This window comes from Pieris napi, chromosome 10 (assembly GCF_905475465.1).
Source record: "Pieris napi chromosome 10, ilPieNapi1.2, whole genome shotgun sequence".
Classification (NCBI taxonomy): Eukaryota; Metazoa; Arthropoda; class Insecta; order Lepidoptera; family Pieridae; genus Pieris; species Pieris napi.
Window position 1 is genome coordinate 13,091,425 of NC_062243.1, and position 20,676 is coordinate 13,112,100.

Consider the following 20,676-nt stretch of genomic DNA (forward strand, 5'->3'; position numbering starts at 1 on the left):
CCTAATTTGGTTGTGATGTGTGATTATGTAAAAGTGAGGGTATGTACGTGAAGGTGTGTATGTGGGGTCCTCCATCCTGATAGGATGCAGGTGATTCTGCGCTATGGATATTCTTATTACTAATTTTAACCATAATATTCCGCGATAGCTTAAACAAGTCAAGGCTTAAATATTATTTTTTAATACAGTTGCTCAAAAAGTGGCGTATTGAAGGGACGTATAGCGTTCGGGATGTGGGCTATTACACACTCGTGCTTTTTCTTTACCTTTTCCGAACTAGTGCGTTTTCTTTCCCAACTGTCAAGATAATGTCTATTAAAGAGAAAAAAACAACCACGAAGTTTTTACTAAAAAAAATCATAGAAGTTTTTATAATTCATGCAAATATTTCAAAAAAGAAGCTACTCATTTGTTTTAATATCAGATTTAATGATTTGATTCAATGAGTTTTAGGTTAGGTTTCATTTCATTTCATCTCATTAAATTTCATATCAATAAAAAAATTCTACTGAAGATTTGGCTGTATGGGCATAGTTCCCTTTGCCTACCCAGAATGGGTGAAGAAAAAAAAATCTCTGCTCATATTCTTTTACAGTTGGCGCCATTTTCCAAAAATGTTCTTTGCTAGTTTAGTTGTTTGTTATATTATATATTAAATATACATGAACAATCATACGAAATTAATAATAGTTTGTCTCAAACAGTAAATATGCAACCTAAAACTTCCCCAGTTAGTAAAAAAACTGTAATTTCGATGAATATGTGAATTATACCTTTTATAAGAAATAACTGATTAGTTAGTTGAGGTTATTGTGTTTTAATATTTTATTAAATTGCTTAATTTTTTCGCAACTGTATTAAAAATAGTCGTTCAGTACACGTGCGGAACCATCATTGCAACTTGTTCCGACTGTCAACCCTCACCTTCGGCTGCGCCTCGGCTCGGGTAGACATTTGTCGGAACTCTTTGCAATGACAAGCTTTCCGCACTCGTAATGAAATATACTAATTCCGGGTTGCGCGATATAAAACAGAGTTTTTTGCATAGTTAGTGTTGATGTGGGAAACGTAAAACAAAGCAGATTTAAGTTTATAACCGACGTAAATTTGTCAGCATTTTTTCTATGTTTAAAACTTTGTAAAGACCAATGTCATCAAAACAAGATCTTCGATAGTAAGACAACATCGGGGCGCAGTCATTACACAGTTTATGAGTCGCAGAGCAATTAATAGCGGTAATCCAGTGGCCATGCCGTTTTACGACACTCTACGACTACTCGGCAGTTTCATTGCTCAGACAACTAATATTTTGTTTCTCTGTGACTTCAACTACTAGTATCGAAATTAATGATTTTATTTGGATAACAGTATTTATTCAGAGGTAAAACATCACGAATTATAGTCGTAATGATGTGTGTTCACAAAAACACCAAAACTGCTACCTACGCTCTGTTACATTGTAAATCCCACACAAAGCAATAAGTGTAATAAACCAATGTGAAACTGCATAGTCCATATTTTATGGTTGCTCTGAAGTGAGCTTAACAAATGATCGCACTCCGTCATAGGTCAATACAAACGCAATGAACGTCCGGGAGTCAGAACTAGCCATTTGTCAACCAGCTGTTTTATGGCTGCTCGTAAAATCGCCGTAGCTGAATAAAAATCACATTTGATAGTTACACTGTGTATTTAGCTTAAAGATTGAAGTGAAATCAACTTATGTGTTGAGACAATATTCACCCCGGTAGATTTATGATTAACGGAAATATTCCCAGGGATACAATATTTGATTTGGCTTCTATAAATAGAGCGTTGTAAATCAAATCAATATATTTAGTTTAATAATAATTGTCCTAAAGTCTCTTTCATCTACACACTTGCACTAAATAGCAACAATAAATCACCAATCAGTCATTGATATCGCAGTCATATTAGGCCGCCTTATCTTGCATTATTGATGACAGCCATTTTTCATATTCGTAACTGCCCTAAGGCTATTGCATTGCAGGATATTTCATTTAAATAATCTATTTAAAAATAGTTGAATAACAATACAAAAAACGGTGTTTTCAATTTGAATTTAATGGCGTTTTGTCAGTATTTATACAAACTAGTTTAATGCGCTCGATATCGCCCAAGGTAAACAAAATGTTTGAAACGTCTGTAGATAATGTCTATCAAAGATAATCAGTGTTGTAATCAATTAGAATATAATTTGTTCTTATTACTTGTACAGTTTAATATAATGATGAAACAAGCAACATAATTGACGTTCAAGTTGAAATTTCTCTTCAATCAAATGAAATGTTAGAAATATTTTTAGGAACAAGCGTTATTAGTGTTTTAGTGCAATCTATTTTAAAAGGCTTCAGCTGTTTTCCAAATGAAGGCATTAGCCATTAGCGCTCGCGCATCGTACAGAATTTTCATAATCCGTACGTTCCCCTTTAATTTCGTTCGATCCACGGAATTTTCATACCGTCTGCGTCGTAAATATTTTGTCCGATTAACCGTTCGTTCGACAGCCGCGAGGCGTAAGAAAATGTTAATTAACGAATCCATTGTTTTCCCGCCCGGCGGCTCCAAGATGGTGCCGCTTCCGATTCCGGCGACCGGTTTCTTTATGTGCCTTTCCCTTATTTTTGCATCACGAGAGGTATTGTGGCACGGCTGCGGAGTGTAATGATTTTAATTTCCTCTAATCAAGCCTTCGGCGAGGCTTAAGAATTCTAATCGTGTATACCGCAGCGGTGGAAGCTGACAGAAACATCAGCACTTATTCTGATTGCGTCGAGTATGGCTCTGAATAATTAATATGCCTTTATTTCACGTTATTCTCCAGCGAAACAAAGCATTGTCGCGTTAATTTATGAATTGTGATGGTTGAAATATCAACTAAATTCCTTATGCTTTTTGTTACCGATTTCATAATCTTACTTATGGTTTATCAAAGCGAAGTGGAGGAGAAGGCTTATGAATATATTTTGGTGTATTTATACAGCTATAAGCAAGTATGTCACATCCATACCTCAAACCATACAAATAATATACTATTTACGCTTGTGCAAGGACCTTGAGACCTTCTTAGAAACAACAAATAATATCATCACGACGTAATAACGCTGAAACTTTTCTCCTAAATAGCGCCAAACTACAGGCAGCGAACAGCGAAAATACGATCGTTCCAATGTAAAACATGATAGCCATTATCAAAAATATCACGACGAGTAAAGTTTAATTATATGGGGTTGAGAGAACAACCCCTTCGTTCAATTCGCACTAACGACCACATTTCGGTCGTCTAAATCACGGCCACGCCACTTGCAATTAATTTTTTGACTATAAAATGTTCCAGTCAGATGGCTGTAGGCACGCCATTGCGAGGAAATGGATTCGAGACAATTTAACAACATATTCATTTTCGTTTTCAATATCTTTAACGGACTGTCGAAGATTTCACAACACGAGGATATCCTACATTGTAAATTCGAGGAGAACTAATTAAATAAACTTATAGGTAATAAAAATATACCTTTGATTAAATATCTTTTAAATCTAAAACAATAATTTACAGAAAACATTTTTCAATAGATTTGATCAGATATGGAAAACACAACATGGTAAATGAAAAACGGTGAAATTTCAATTTTCCTATCAAAATTGTAAAATCAAACAGAACTACAAATAACACCGGTTCCCCACTAACCGCTGGGTGGAAAGAACACAATCGCACGTGAGCTTTTGAATCGGGGTTTGTACGCGGTCGAATACTGCACAATTAAGACAACCCTTCCTGGTACTGGTTAGTATTCAAACCACTCGGTGCCAACGGAGCCATCACGCCGCACTCTTTACGCTCTAAAATTAAGTGAGAATACAAATCTCTTCACACCAAGAGTCTTTATTTAATTGCATATATTAAATATAAGTCCTCGAAACATCAAAGTTCATTTCTCAATTAACCGAACTGAAAAAACTATTGGTTCGTAGACAATTATGTTCTGGTCCCAATATGATTAGTGATTTCCACATGCTAATAAGTAAATTTAATCCCGAAACAAATCAACTCAAATCCCCGACATACTTACAGCCCTCCAATGCGTAAGGCAGCAATAAAATGCTTAAAAACGATTACAGATCAATGAAGCGCACCTTCCCTCTCGGGACGCAAATAAAACCCGAGTACACACTTCAAATATGCTTTTCTTAATCGTTCTCATAAAACAAAGATCACCGCGATCTCCCTCGAAAATATAAAAATCACCCTCATTGCTCATACTGCGTCTATCAATGTGGGATTTTTCCACAAATTGTTTCAAAACGGAACCCTCAAATCGATATTGTTTATTCCGGAAGTTCACAAAACGCAATTGAAAATACGAATGCTAATTTTATCCATTCCGCGCACTCCCGCTATCGACTCGTCTAAACGACTATTGATTTTACACAATTATATAAACTTGCTTTAAATTATTAGCAATTAGTTTTTCGTGCTTCGGTACCTATCTTCGGCTGCTCCATCCTTCCTTAACAAAGAACTGTGTATTCTTTAGCTTGGGAAATTGTCTGGCAAGTGAGGTCGGCCCTGATATAAATTATAGGCTACCGTCTTAAAGTAGCCTAAGGTATCGGTAAGTTGAATTGGCTTAAAAACCTCCCGGCGGATGTGTCATTGTAATTTACCGGGGGATGACGAACGACGCCCGAAGCGCCTCGCGATTATAGCTAAAGCCATTTTAATCTTAACTAAGTTAAAAATCTTGCGTCCGACATTAGCATTAATCACCCTTGACAATCTCTGTTATGGATATGCTGTACCGACTGCACGTTGATTATTTATTACCCCGTAAATAAGTTTATTTTGAACATGTGGTTTTATTTTGATAATATCATGGAAAAAATTAGCCTGTTATAAATTAAAATATCAGAAAAGTTAGTGATATTATGGATAATGCAAAAAAGATCTTCTTTAAAATCTTTTTAAAATTAATAGAGCTACATATTAATTAGTATGAAAGTCACCCAAAACTTATTAATTATATCTGAATTAAGTTAAATCTTAACTTAATGGATAAAATTAAGATCATAATATTAATTTTCCAAAAACAAAGGAAAATACCTTCATCAAGCATAAAATCTAAAGCTTAATTGAACGTCGACATTGAGAGATTTCAATTCAATTACTAAACCATATTTAACGAAATCCAATCCCCTTTTCCCTTGAGAAATAATATTATTTATTCACAAAAAAATAATACAAAACGCGGCTACGAAACGCGCCCTGTTGGTTTAGCGGAGATCACTCGATGTAAAAGTTGGAGGCTGAGGCAGGAAGAAAACTTGGATAAACGAAACCCTCTAAAAATGATTGATGCCCAGACCGGCGGGGTGATCGCTCAGCAGCGTCAAGACTAAGCATTTTAAAACGAATAAACGTCGAACAGCCAATTTGAAAATGAACATCATTAGCGCTACTCGTCCATTCATTGCAGCTCCAATTTCACATTTTTGCCCAACCCCACTTCTATAAGCGAACAACCCGCTTTGTTATGAAATTGCTCTAATTTCCCGGCGTATTGGCAGTATTGGACGATTGTCTGAAGACACGTTATTACAGCGTTTAGCCCGCCGGCTAGTGTAGTCGTTTGTTAATACAACAATTAGGTAGACAAAGCCGGCGGAGAGACGGTGTTATCTTGGCTGATGGTTACACAATGCAGCCCACGACAATGCACGCCCAATATCTTTATGCTGCCTTTTGAAGGCCGATGCACTCGATGTTGAATCAGATACCTCTATGCTATATTTCAGGGAACAGACTACTCAACTACAGATATTTCAGGTTCTCGATCGAATCGCTCGAAATATTTCATGGTATTCTAGCCTCAGCGAAATTCGTTTCTCCTTAATGTGATTTTACTTAGCCTACCTTTTTAATACATACCAACATGGGACATTTTGAACCCCTGAAGACTGTATGTTTTCCGGAATGAAAACTTAGGGTTTTCTGTGATTTTTTTTCTATATTAACCTCACAGTTCAAGTAATATGGTTTTAATTAAAAAATAAAAAATAGGGGTTGATCGTAGAGGGGTGAAAATTAAAGGATGTATGTATTTTTGTATGATGTAAAAAATAAAAACAAAAAGAAATTGTCGAAAATATAAAAAAAAACAAATTTTGGGGTGGACACCTCTTATCACTTAGAGTGTTGAAAGATAGATAGTAGCCGATTCTCAGACATACCCAATATGCACACAAAATTTCATGAGAATCGGTCGAGCCGTTTCGGAGGAGTTTAACCACAAACACCGCAACACGGGAATTTTATATATAAGATATATAGCTTAATCGCTTAAGATGTTAAATTAGAACAATACATTTGTACAGTTTTATAATATTCATGTTTGTTATTTGAAGGGCTTCCTTATATTAAATAAATAATATATAATTATATACCTATTACTAAATCGATAGTTAATTCCTCTTTTAAAAGGAATTTAAATTACTATTTTTTAAATGTACTTTACAAACCAAGTAAGAACTTTATCTGGTTGTATTTATTCTATGTCCACTATGTCGAGACACCTAGAAGGCGGCGCATTGTGCTCGCTTCCCTCCGCATCCCGGCGTCTCCTGCGATGCCCACACTGTCCGTTTAATGTACATTTGACTTTTGTCTCCGATAACTATTTCTGTATATATTATAGTTACATATTGCTAAAGATATCTTACTTTCAATAATAATAATTTAGGTCATAATTTTCAAGCTTTATAAGAATAGAATTTACAACTTAGATTTTTTATAAACATTTCTTTTTCATGTTATCCTAATATTCTTACTTCCTTCAGTACCATTGATCGGATCCCCTTCGCGGGTAAAGGCCACCTCCAGTCCTTACAAAATGTTTTATCAACTTCCTTCGAGTATAATTTCGGTTTATTTAAATACTAGTTTATACGGCTCTACAGAGGTGGTTAAACAATTCGTTTCACACATCAGCCGATGCGTGAATGAGTTGCAGGCAAGCGTGAGCATGTCGTCGCACCTGTGAGCGTAATTCGCCTAAATAGCTTAAATAGCTAATTGTCTGTACAGATGCCACAGGTAAACACCCCAACCACAAATAAACCCGAGAGCAACAACGATTTCCCAGAAATCTGACGGATGCTTGAGGCAAATTGTGCTTTTGAACGTGAACATATTATTTTCCATCGTTTCGACGTAAGTATTAAGAAAAATTATAATTTTTGACCTTAGAGTCCTATTAGAATTTAGAGTAACGGAAAGCAATAAATTCAACGAAAGTAAAACTTCGCACTGAAAACATCATTGAAATCCCAAAAACTCTTTTCGGATCAACAATTTGTGGAAATAAAAACAAACTCTATACATCAACTCGTCGAGTGTAGCAACTCGTATTTGATATGTCTTGGTGACAAAATCTGATGAATCAAACAAATTCCGTTTTTTAATTACCTTATCCATATTTGAGTAAACATTTGCAGCTAAAACTACTCTCTATCGGGTTAATCGTCGATCGCGTACGAGATTAGTCGACAGAGTGATTTAATTCCATGTTATTTATTATGCGAGGCTTTCATGCCAATTTAACGTACCGCGATTTACTCCACATTTGACTACGAAATTAACGTGATGTTAATTGTGGGAACGTTAATGCAATATGTGTGTGTGATGTTACAAGTACACGACCCGTTCGTAAATTTGATCGTCACTAAAATAATTTTATATTTGAACAACAGGGTTAGAACTTAGATTATATCATGAGGTGCTGATATTTTTAACTTAACTTGACATAACTTATACTTGCATGAAGTTTTAATGTGGTGATACATTTTTCATCAACAGTATTGACCAATTGCTACCGAAATCACGGCAGAATGTAATTTATAAACCTATAAAAGCGTTCAATGAATTGTGGGGATATTTACGGTGGTTTTACAAGATACTTCAAATGCAATAAATTTATATCTACAATCTACATACGAGTAATGTCAGTGATCTTTATGGATATTTCTACACGTTTTATGGCAAGGGGAGATGTTTAGTTGAATGAGAACACAAAATATACGCACATTTTAAAAAAACCTACATTTTTTAGCTTTAAACGGTTAGATCGTTTTATGGTGTTCAATTGTAGTATATTTGTTATATTTCCCTTATTTTATTATATATTAATCTACACTAAAATGAAAACTACTTATACAAAATTAGCGTTGAATTAGTTTTCCTTCGCCATATGTAGGGGGAAAAGAATATAAAAGGAACACCTTGTATTACTTCACACAAACCTTAAAAATTCACCTTCACCATGCATATATTACATGATTACTATTAAAAGGGAAATGTCTGTACCTTAACGCAGAGTCGCGACATGGCAATTCTTTATTATTCATGGGACGATCTCGGCAGAGTGTTTTATATGAGCGACGATCGAGTATCAATTTATACAGGCTTTCCCTGGGCCAACATTGTTTCAGGGGTTTTTTGTTAGTGCGAAATCATTATGTAAATTTGACTTGTAACTTACGCTTCACTTGGGAAGATGGCTTTCTCTTTGTTTAGCCGACTTTATAAGATGGAGGTTCATTCCTATCTTTAAATTTTTTGACTATTGTTTCAAATATTAATTATACAAATTAATTACAAAATATAGTATAAATATGAAACTGCAATACAATGTTCTTTACTTCCTGTCATAAATAAAGATATATATAAAACAATATGTTTAAATATTATATACGTATGTTTACTTTTGCAAACGAGGCCATAAATAAAAGATAGAAACCTAAAAGTCACTCTAAAATCTTAGGATAGGAATATTGCAGACAGCTTTTAAGAACAGTAATTGAAGAACAAGTTTTGAATGCTAATCTCAAAGCCTTTTCACTTCAGCTCATTTTGTTGGGGCGAGACAGTGAGCTTTAATTTCTAAGGCCTTCATTTTTATGACAGTGTTTACTTAGATCAAAAGTATCTACTTTACGAGTGTTTATTAAAAAAACTATAAATTAATCCCAAATTATAAAAATACGTTCTTACCCCATTTATACTGCAGATATATATGTCTTCGAATAATATTTAAAAAAAGTAGTACAAGAATATTGTATGTAAAAATATTAATGTAAAGAAACATTATCATTGACAATAACATTTTTGCTGTTTGTAATACTTTGTTCGCATTTGAAAAAGATTAATGAGACTTACTAATACTGTTGACATTGTGATTTTCACGTACGAAATGAACATTCATTTGGTGCATGTATAGAGTTGAACAACAAGGGGCTGTTAATTTAAATTTACTATCTTAGCGCTGAGTAATGAACGGGAAGATGATTGTTATAATGGGATTGTAGATTTTGCGACGTTTTGTAATACATATATAATAGTGCGCCCGACGCTGCCTTTAACGCATCTAACTTAGACACATAACATTTTAAGTTTTTCGATACATTATTAATGTTTTATTTACATGAATAGTAAACGAATATTTTTTAGGTCTGGGCCTCAGATATCAGAATCTGTTTCATGATTATTTGTCTTGTAGGCAAGTAGGTGGTAACCAGCCTATTATATCATGTTAAAGCTTAAAGATAATAACATATTCTATAAAGGGTTTTATTTGATTAAGGTAAATGAAAGGTACAGAGCAGCACGTCTGAAATTCTTTACCGTAGTTCAATATTTTTAATGCATCAAGACAATCGTAAAAATCCGAGTACCTCGTAGGGTTCCCTTTAATATTGTAAATTCTAATAACACATGCACTATAAGACGGTGGCAATTTTTAATTAGAACGTCTGAGAATCTGTCTGGAGTCTCTTTGCGGCAGGCAGGTGACAACGGAGGCGTCGCGAGCGGTTAAGTGTGGCATTTTACGGCTTTTATGCATATTTGATGGCACCCACCATAATCTCTGCGGCAAGGGGGAGCTCCGTACGAACGAATTGTATGGAGACCGAGCTTTTGCCACAGACTAAACACTTGCAAGAATTATAATTGTGATGCGTACACGTTGTTCATTAGTTTAGACTTGAGTTCGACTACTATCGTTTATCTTTCGCTGAGAATAGCTTTTTTGGTATGATGGACTCGTATGATAAATTAATATATTACGACTCAAAACAAATCAATCTACAAATATACACGACGAAGAAAATCTTTTGATTTCAAACAAATAGTTATTACAATTCAATTATAATCAAAAGGGTTCATGTTATACAACTTAAAGGTAAAGCTACGTTTTAATAATCCGTTATTTAGAGCCGAAGCCGATAAATTGGAAAATAATTACACGGTTTAGGCGAGTGCTAAGAGCACTGTATCAATTACTTGCTTGGTTGTAAGCAAACAGGAATTATATGCTTAATATTAAAATCAAATTTAGGGAATACCCTTTTAAATCTAAACATTGTCACAATCTCACAGTACTTATTTATAGGGGCGGTAGGGGTAACAAAAAATGTCCTATTTTTTATCTGCTAGCCAAGGTTTTGTCGTATACAGGGTAAGACGAACCTTATCCTTCTCCTCTCCCCTTCCATACCTTAAAATGGTTGTTATCCTACGCTCTCTCTCATTCTGCAGACTCCTTTTAAAGCAAGATACTTGCTCACAGAAGACCATCGCATTCCAAGCATAGCATTTCCTAAATAACACTAGACAGACCTACCACGAAAAAAGCTCATGGCGCAACCATAACCATCGTAGACACTGTGATAACATATTATGCTGCGCCGTGTGTTCACACGCCCCACAACTAAGAGACATCTGCGATATATCCTATGTATACAGAGAACAACATTAATACTAATTTAATAAATAACAGTTATAAACGCGTTAATATTTGAACTACAGAGTACCAACTATAAATAAAAGGATTCCTCTATATAATATAATGTATTCATTTTATAAAATTTTGATAACTTGCTGACCGTATCCATTCTAAATTCGTGTCAATTAAAGTCACATTTGCTTCGAAAACACGTAACACCCTAATTTCATACATAATGCTTAGCTCTATTTCAGTCACAATAAATGGTTTTTGATGAAATGTTTGATAAAATATCATATAAATTGTAGGAAATTATCCGAAATATTTACTGAACAGCTTGAAAAGACCTTTAGGTCGAACGTTTTTAAATCGAATTTGTTTGTTTCAGAATAAAGAAGAGCCTGTGGTGATACACAAACTCTTCCGACCTGCCACCTCGACGACGTCCACGTAAGAGATACAAGATTAGATTTGTAGTTAACAACATCCAACATCAAGTAAACACAGAGTTCAGACCAATTATATTTAGAATAAACACCAAATATTAAATGAGCACATGGTATTTATTTATCATAAATAAATATGTGCGGGGGAGCGTGATCCCGACTAGCGGTAATTATTGCGTGACTTATTGCCAAACGAAGATAACACATAAATCGCGGCAAAATTATTATGACCTCTAAAAGGCCTGTCTCGTATGCCGCTAACATCTTCTTACACAAGTGTAAAGGGTAACGGGGGAGGTCACGTTACGGTGGAAAGTGTTTAGCTGGAAGGCTCGCTATCTCTACTCTTGACTGCTAAATCGTGACTTCTCGAAAGAGATTTTGGTAATTACACTGATTATGAAAGAGAATCGTGCTTAACTTTCGATAGCCCGAAGCTACGTACTAAAAAATAATATAAAGCTAATTGCATATAAATTATTTAAATAGGCTATAAATGATAATATAAAAAAGTGCGTGTGTACGCACACTAAGTACACAATATGTCAGAAGTGAAACTTCTTTGGCAAACTATTTAACTTTAGATTTCCAAGACTTAGAGGGAGGGAAAAAGGAAGATAATATGTTAGGAATTTAATGAATTTAATTGTCATTAAAATATTAAAAGTGTCAAAAATTATAAATTTCATTTTTTTTCGATAATAAAAACACATGGCATTTTAATTTACAATTCTTCATTTGAGATTTCAATAAATTATTTTGCATAAATAAAAATACTAATATTTCCTAAATTCTCTTTATGATTTTTAATTTTAAAAATAGAATTTCTATAAGGTAATTCGCCCTTCTCACTCGCTCTCAATCGGTCTAATTCGCTCTGTCCCTTTTATTCGACTAAAACGCTGCACATCTTCGTGACGTTTTCGTAAAAATTTACCCTCATGCGCCTAAAGTAACCTAACTAACCTAAGTTTCACTTCAAAAATGAAGATGAAAGAATAAATAAATTCTGTATCACGGTAGTCCTTGATCTATTAGTTCCTGTATCTTTTTTAATTATCGAAGTAATTCAGTCTCAACGAAAATCGTTATAATTTCTATGTAATTACCTAATTAATTATATTGTTATATACCTAATTAATATACCTATTCAGGTAAATTAACGAAACTTTAAAAAAATACGAATTTATCCAAATGTAAAACGTCTGTAGGAACTGTTTAGCATTAATTAGAAATTATGTTGCATTGGAATCACGAAGCTAATCATGAAATAACTCAAGGACTATGCGGTAAGTCTGCAGTCCTCGTTGCAGTGAGCCATACAACGGAACCTAGCGTGATTTATCTTACCTTGCCAGCTCCAATTATTACCCTTCATTTATAGATAATCACTTTTATTAGCATATACCGTAATATGACTCCTCTTATTGCATATATGTTTTGCTATAATAATTAATATACACTAAAGATTTTGATGACTGCTTCATTGTTAATAATACTTTTGAATAGCAAAAGAGGATTTTTTAGAGTGTCACTATTTGTCTTAGCTGATACGAACATGTCATGACATCATATATTAACTAGTTCGTTCATACTTAACTAGGAAAGATAGATTAGATCTTAAGGATAGATTTGTTGTGCGTATATTTGTTTGCAATAGATAAACCTAAAACCACTGAACAACTGACACTTCACTACTAACTGCCGAAACTCTAAAAGGGTAATATTCAGAGCCAACACTTAGCGGGAAGTATAACTGCGGTATTTTAAAAATGTTTTGAATTTTTACATACGGGGAGTCATCTGACGATGGAGTAATTCCTTACGTAAGATAATATTCTCCAACTAGGTCTAAGAATAAAGACTTAGTTATAAAAATAAATATGTATTTTTAAAAATATAATTATTTAATTTATATTAGATAGTATGTAATTGTTGAAAAATTGCAAGAATCTCATATATGACTAAGAACACCGTCATGTGTCGCATTTGGCACAGAACTTCGGACTCACTTGACCCACGAATTAAAAGGAAAATAAAGGTGCAGTGGGTTTGTTTTGTTCATAGTGGATGCCTACACGCCTCCAATTCCGAATACCTACCGCCTTATCTAGGCTATTATAAAAATCTAGAATTTTTGACACTGTGTTCTAGGAATACAGTGAAAGTTTCTCTTACTTATTCGGAAGCTTCGAACATTTTTATGATTAAAAGTTAGTTAAGTTAGCCTACAGCGAACAAAGTGAATTAAGATACTTAACCTTGTTCCGAAGTTTCGATCCAATAAAACAAAGTTCCCGACAAACGAATGCACTAAAGTCACCGCAAACTGATCCAATCGTAATATCCAGACATCGAAAGTTAGTATGCATTGACTTTGAAAAGTTGTCCAAAACTAAGTTGGGTTATGTTTATGAAACTATTCGGATCCGGTTGTGTGCCGATATACATGCAAGAACTCGCGCCCAACTCTAGGCATAGTTCGCTAAGTGGAACAGCTGTAAAACAAAGTAGCGAAGGGTCTAGGAACTCGGTGTGTACGTCGCGTCGGCAACTATTCCCGCCGAACACGTGTCTTCGGGAGGAGCCCATCGCTACTTCGCAACTTTGACAGTTTAATTCGGGAAGCACGGTCGACGACCGCGGCCGATCCGTAAATAAGTTAAACTAGGTTCGACAAAGTATTGCAGAGGCTGATAACGAAGCGGCCACACCCTCCCGCCTCGCGCGCCGCGTGTAGATAAACTTTTAAAATGACTTTGGAAGCTTTTGAGCTTTTAATCGGTAAAGTTGTACAGACAGACAGTTCGGGCACAATCCTTGAACCGCTTGCGCCGGCGACGGCGGCCGCAAAACTTTGTTTTACAGGACTACTTTTCTTGTTTCAAGGTTGAACTCTTAAAACAAACTCCAGTTCGACGGAGTTCGTGAACTCGGGCGCCAACAATTTACAAATTTCTCTCTTTCATAACAACTAACTGCCGCTCGGCGCGCGAAAGTTGTCCTGCGTAGATCTTAATCGCATTGTCTGTTGCGCTAGAGATGAAACAGCTGATCGTGACGTCACTCCCGACGAGTCCAAAAATCGCTTTTTACATTACCGGCAGTAATTAAACTCATTCGACGATTTATACGTTAAAACTTCAAGCAATAAAACGTGTCTCATCGGGGCCCTCCCCGTTCGACACATTTGTTTTTTCGTAATAAAAATTTAACCGGGCGATAACGGAACGCGTTAAAACGATCGAGAATCAGCGAGGCGCCCTCCGATGCCGCTCATTCAATTTATCTAAGTGACACTGATAGCGTAACTGCGGTCGAAAAAACTCGTCTGCCAAATTTGATGGAGCCCCATTGACCGGAGGCGACTTTTTTCAGTTCGCACTTCACCTGCCGGCCGTCGAAGTGACGGGAAAAAACTGTGATTGGCTTTTAATAAAAACGTAGGCCCTTCATTACACCGTGCGAAGCGCTCGAGAGCTTTTTAATGCCCATCCGCGAATTGAGATTAATCGATTATTTTGGAGTTAGTGCTGGTGCCGAGCTAAATAAATGGCGTGGGATTGCGACATTTATGTATAAAATATTAGGCTAGATGCAGGTACATATATTGTATTGCGCGTAAATTTTACGTAACTAGAAATAAATAGGTTGCGGGTGTGTGGGGCGGGGCCGATGGGCGAGGCGTGCGCGCGCAAGCCTCCCTCCTCCGGTCTCCGGCGTCCGCACTCGGCCTCCGCATAGTCCGCGAATCGCGCTGCGACCGCCACCTGTCTCCCGAGCATCGCTCCGGCCGCGGCTCACGCACCGCGGACAAACTTTCACGCTTCTAGGAGCTCGCGTAGTGCTGTGATTAGTGCTAGATAACAACTTTAACTGTGCGTTATGTTAGTGATTCGCTTTGTTTAGTGATGTCGGCCCTTGTCCGACCCGTTTGGTAAGTCATTACGATAAGCGCCGAGTTCATTTTGCGATCGTATATAACCGATTTTACGGTTCCGGTTTTTTCAGCCAATGCTCTTGTCGGATTGCACTGAAGAGTGAAGTATAACAAAAAAATAATCGTTTACGCACAAATCCCACGCTAATAAACCATTTCACGAAATGCTTTCATAAACTTTTGGTGAAGAAAGCGATAGAATGTTACGAATAATTTAATAATTACATTTCTGAGCCAGGTTTGTAGGAGGTTCTAATTAGTTATTCCGTTCGCGGTTGACATACACGTTAATTGAATCGAATGCGCGAATCGTCACATAACGGCGACATTTACGAAAACTGAGGGAATACTTAATGCGTACCGATTAACCGTAGGTTAACCTACGACGCGGTTAATAATTTAATTTAACCAATGGTTGCCTTCTTAACATCTTTTAATATGATTGACTAAGTAGAAATTATTATCATATAACGTTATTTACGTTCAAATTGTCATTTTCATTAGCAACCATCATGAACAAAATATGTATAATTAATTTAAAACATTAATGTGTATTTTTCTTCACATTAACTATCTTCATTTAATTCAAGCATGATCTAATGCTGACAGGTGTTTGTCTATATGTATATACGTGAGAAAGAACATAAAAAAAATATCGGCTAGTGCTTTATTTATTACCTACTACATCAAATGTATGTGATAAACTAAATGTTATATTTTTTACATAAAAGTTTCTCATTTAGTTTACGGTAAGCTTAATCTATTTTAGCTTTTAAACACCCTTAATTATTGTATATTATGTACTTACAAATTAATGGGTACAATTTCAATTCATTAAAAAAATATTGAGGACTAAAAGTAATAACGAGTATTAAAAAAAATAAGAATTTCAATTGAAAATTATCTATAAACATTCGCTGACAAAGGTATTTAGTAGTCAAAAAGTATAGAGTCAAACTGATACAACAAAAATTTTATCTTTAAAGAATGATACTGTTGATTAATGAAACAATTATTAAATAACTCGATGGAGAAGTGTTAAATTTTGTGTTATTACGGTTTACGGAGCGTACATAACGTTTAATTCAGGTAGGGTTGTCGGTCGCTAAACGGATTTCACGTGTGACGCCTCGGGCCGATCGAGATAAAGCCCTCAAATTGTTTCCACCGAAGCCACTGGAGCTATCTGATGGGCAACCTTCCGACTAATTGTCATTTGCTTGTTGTTCGTGAAAATAGAAACAGAATCTTTCAGGCTTCACATTACGCTCACGTTGTTTTAGAAAGGTATTAATATCACTGCTAACTACATATCTAAATGCTTTAAAGAAACTCGATAACTTTAAACTTTGGGTGATAAAGTTTTAAGAAAAATACAAAACAAGTAGAATGTGTGCGGAGGGGCGAACGCTGAGCAATAGTATGACCCTCGCTACAAGTGCACGTAGGGAAGGTTTCCGTAGGGTTATGCTAAATCATTATCGGTAAAATGTACTAAAATCATAGTTTAAATCAATTCCTGATGTTTTTAAACATGAAACTAAAGACGCTTTTAACTGTACAGTAATTAAGTTATATGAAAGAAAAAACTTCAATTGGTATTTTTCGTATAAGAATATATTTAAAAATATAGAAATAAATTTAGAATAACATGTTAAATGTCTTTGAATATCATCTCTTATTTCTCCATTATTTGCAAACATGTATTTTGATTCTTGTTCGATTGGTTGATAATATTTTTAACGAATTCAAATTCTTTTATGAAATAAAGACAACACATAATGTTAGAGTCAGCCCTATACACCCCAATACCAATGCAAGGGTAAGGGCTCGCAGGAGTGCGGACTAGTGCACCGCTCGATACCATTACCCCACTTATTCAAACTCAGTTAAACTATTGCGATATTGATTTTCACAATCATATGATTCTTTTGTCTAAATTATAATCGATGCTTTGAAGTTTTAAGCCTTTAATATGAACGTTAGCTTAACTGCTATTTACGTTTACCTTAAATGTCATATATTGCAATGTAGAGAACAGTATATTATCTATTATATAGTTATTAATTCAAATGAACGACTCACCTTGCATTGCTTTATTACTGTATAGCAGCAGTTGCCCAGTCTGTAGCAGAATGTAATTAATTATAATCTATTAGAAGAACCGAGTTATACAACAATATAAAATTATGTGTAATTTTTATATTCAATGCGTATTTTAAACCATTTACTTTTAACTGATATTGGAAATCTCGAAGGATTATCGTTTATTTTTTAATAAAATATTGTGTACCTATGTTGGCAGTTTTTTTATACGATTCAGTAATTTTTGTCTTTGTAAATGATAGATACAAATATTTTCTGAATGTACAATTATTGTAGATAATTTTGAAGGCTTTGATTGTTCTTTGCTGCAGAAATATAAAAAAATATGAGATACTATACTGTTTCTTTTTACAACTCATTTTTATAAAAAAAACAAGTGAAGTAAATTCAAATTATTTATTTATTTCAATTAGGCCTATTAGGCACTAAAAGACACTTTTGAAAGTCAGGAGCTGACCAGCTTTGTGTGTAAATCTCACATCATACGAAACGGACGGATGATGTGAGATTCGATTCTCTAATGTTCCTTTGGGTGACGCAGAAATAAATAAAGAACTCTTTGCTGTTTTCGCGCAAAACTTTAGGATAAAATATTTGTTTAGTGTATCTTTTTATAACATTGATGAAAATAGGTTATCTATATCTATTTCAGACTATAAATAGGTAAATAAATTCTTATTTTTATTTCCGTTGAATAAATTGGATTTAAAAAAAAACATAATTTCAAGAACCCACCAAAACGATTCCCTAGGCAAGATGGCATCGCACCAGTTCCTATAACGTCCTTTTAAATATTATGTCAACAGACATCAAGTTGTTACAATGTTTTACGTGTTAACAATTATTCATAAATTACACAACACATTTATGTATCATATTTAAAATAATAATAAATATGTATCATATTTTGATCAGAAACAATCTCTAACGAAATTAAACTCCAATTCAGCGAGAGGATTAGATTGGCAAAGACATAAGCGGCCTTCACACGTACAGTTCGAACCGTAGGAAACAGCCCGCGCCATTCCGATCTGCCGTCCAATCCGTCCGTGTAGACGCGACAAGCGCGTGGTGGTTTGACAGTTCGATGCGGCGCATTGGTGTGTTCGAACGTTTGTACAGTTTTATGCGGGTACCTCGTGTGGATGACAATTATTTCAAAATGGCAGTTTGGAGCGTGGAAGCAGTGACAGGTTTTATAAGGATATCCGATATAAATATATCGGGAACATCCATGTTTATGGCAAGTTAAAAATAAGTCGGCTTATACAAACCGTAATTTAAATCTCCAAATGAACGTGCAGTTGCCAGATATCTTAATGTTGCGGAAAGACGTTCTTCTGGTGTTATGCATATTCTCATAACTGTATCTTGCTTAGTAATTCTGTGACGGATAAGTTCCAATAAGCAATCAAAATTATCGCCGTCCATCCTTAGGTAATTTTTAAAATCTTCTGGATAGTTTTCTCGTATTTTTTTTAACATGGGTAAATGTCCATCCATACACGTCTCCTTTTTAGTATATTAAAACCAACCACAAAACCAGCTAACGCGATCACGAGACGTGTATCCATTTCTACTGTACCGGTTCAAACTGAAAGAAAACTTTTAAAATTGGTCGACATTCCACGCGCCATTCCATACTGCGATCTAAACTCTCGAAAAGCATTTATACGTACAGTTTTATCTGCAGAAAAGCAAAATAGGCAGTTTGAACCGCAGTTCAAACTGTTATTACAATTGAAGCGTAAAGTAGAAGCACAGATCAGCGCGCGGTCTAGTCTGCACAGATTTATCTGCAGATTGGTGCGCAGTTCCAGAAATGCCATTCCGAACTGCACGTGTGAAGGCCGCTATAGAATTTACAATCGTCCAATCGGTGAATGATGTTTTGTGTTACGTGACTGACGTATGAATTATCAATGACGCTATTAATGATTTAATGTCAGATTAATGTTGCCAATATTTAACTAGCGCCTTGTCATTTAAATATATAAATATATTACTCAGTCAGAAATAGTTCCAGAAGTTTTTGAATGTATTATACGTAAACAAATCTTTCCTCTCGTAGTAGTATAAATTATTATAACATAACATATAAATTAATAAAAATAACTTCGATATATTTATTAAATCTAAAACAACGAATGTTTTAAATTTCTACGTATTTTGTGATATTTTTAATTTAATATAACACATATAATTATTAATATACCTTATTTTTATTTAGATTATATCTATTTTTATGTGAAAAAAATACGTGTGGCACTCGGGGACTGCTGCGGTAAAGCTAGCATTTTTTTAATAATAAACTGATGCAATATAAATATTTATTTATTTTTTGCAGTATTTATTTTTTCTTTGATATTAATTTAATCTACCACTCCACCAGACTCAGACTAACACGCCTATCCGATCACCCTAAACCGATGTGAGACGCATACTGCATGCGTTCTGTCCCGCCGCTCTAACGCGTATTGGCCGCACCTATATTACGTCATCGTGTGTTAGGTTTATTTCGTTACGGAATTTCATGATTCGGTCGCCGCGCTCAAAGCCCGCGATAAAATCTATGCAATAGCTTAAATTTTTTTAGGGGCTACTCAAAACTGCTGCTGTTTTTTTACGTGGCTTTCTTAATGAATTGGTATTTCATTAATGGATATAGGTAGGGAAGCTGTGATGCGGATTTAAACGTACTATACTAAGGATAAAAAAACCATCTAAAATCTTAAACTAAATTTTATTGTTAAATATTTGTTTCTAGTCAGAAAAATATATAATTATTCAATATCAAGTATTATTCTTTTATTTAGAAACTGAATGGTTTGTTAGTAAATCGCGCAAATTTTAGGATCTTCTAGTTCATACTTCATTTATCAACGAACTAAAGGCCCAGGGAATATTACTTGTGCCTGACAGCTTTTTCCGCTGCGTGCAACGCACGTAAACGGTAAAAGTAATGCATAAAATCTGCGACCTAGGCATACTCGCAGGTTGACTGACTTTTGAACGGAATCAACTTAATTATTTCCCAAGGTCTTTTTATAAAAATCATATTATTATTAATGATTATTTAGATACGTATTTAATTTTGAACAAAATTTCATCATTTGATTTCAATGATGATGATGATATCAAGAGATACAGTTTTTAAGATACTTTTAACGATGCGGGTGGTTTCATACATAATATTATGAACCAGTCATATGTATAATAATAATATCTTTACGCAAGAAAATTTAAGAAAGAAGTCCCAAAGATGTGTCGAAATAATGTTGAACAAACTTTGACGTAACAAATTCTGACTGATATAAATAGAGAAACCCTAAAAATTGTTAAAAATTAAAAAAGTTACGACTTTGGTCAATGTTTTTGTCGGTCT

The 20,676-nt window shown here is 34.8% G+C and overlaps 1 protein-coding gene across 4 annotated transcripts in view; it reads left to right on the forward strand.

Annotated features, from left to right (window-relative positions):
• LOC125053135 (myelin transcription factor 1-like protein) overlaps nt 1–20,676 on the forward strand; it is a 162,072-nt gene that overhangs the window by 128,361 nt on the left and 13,035 nt on the right. For all 4 annotated transcript variants that reach the window (XM_047654359.1, XM_047654360.1, XM_047654361.1 and 1 more), the window contains exon 5: nt 11,188–11,249. In XM_047654359.1, coding sequence (XP_047510315.1) covers nt 11,188–11,249 — 62 coding nt within the window. The remainder of the gene's footprint in view (nt 1–11,187; nt 11,250–20,676) is intronic.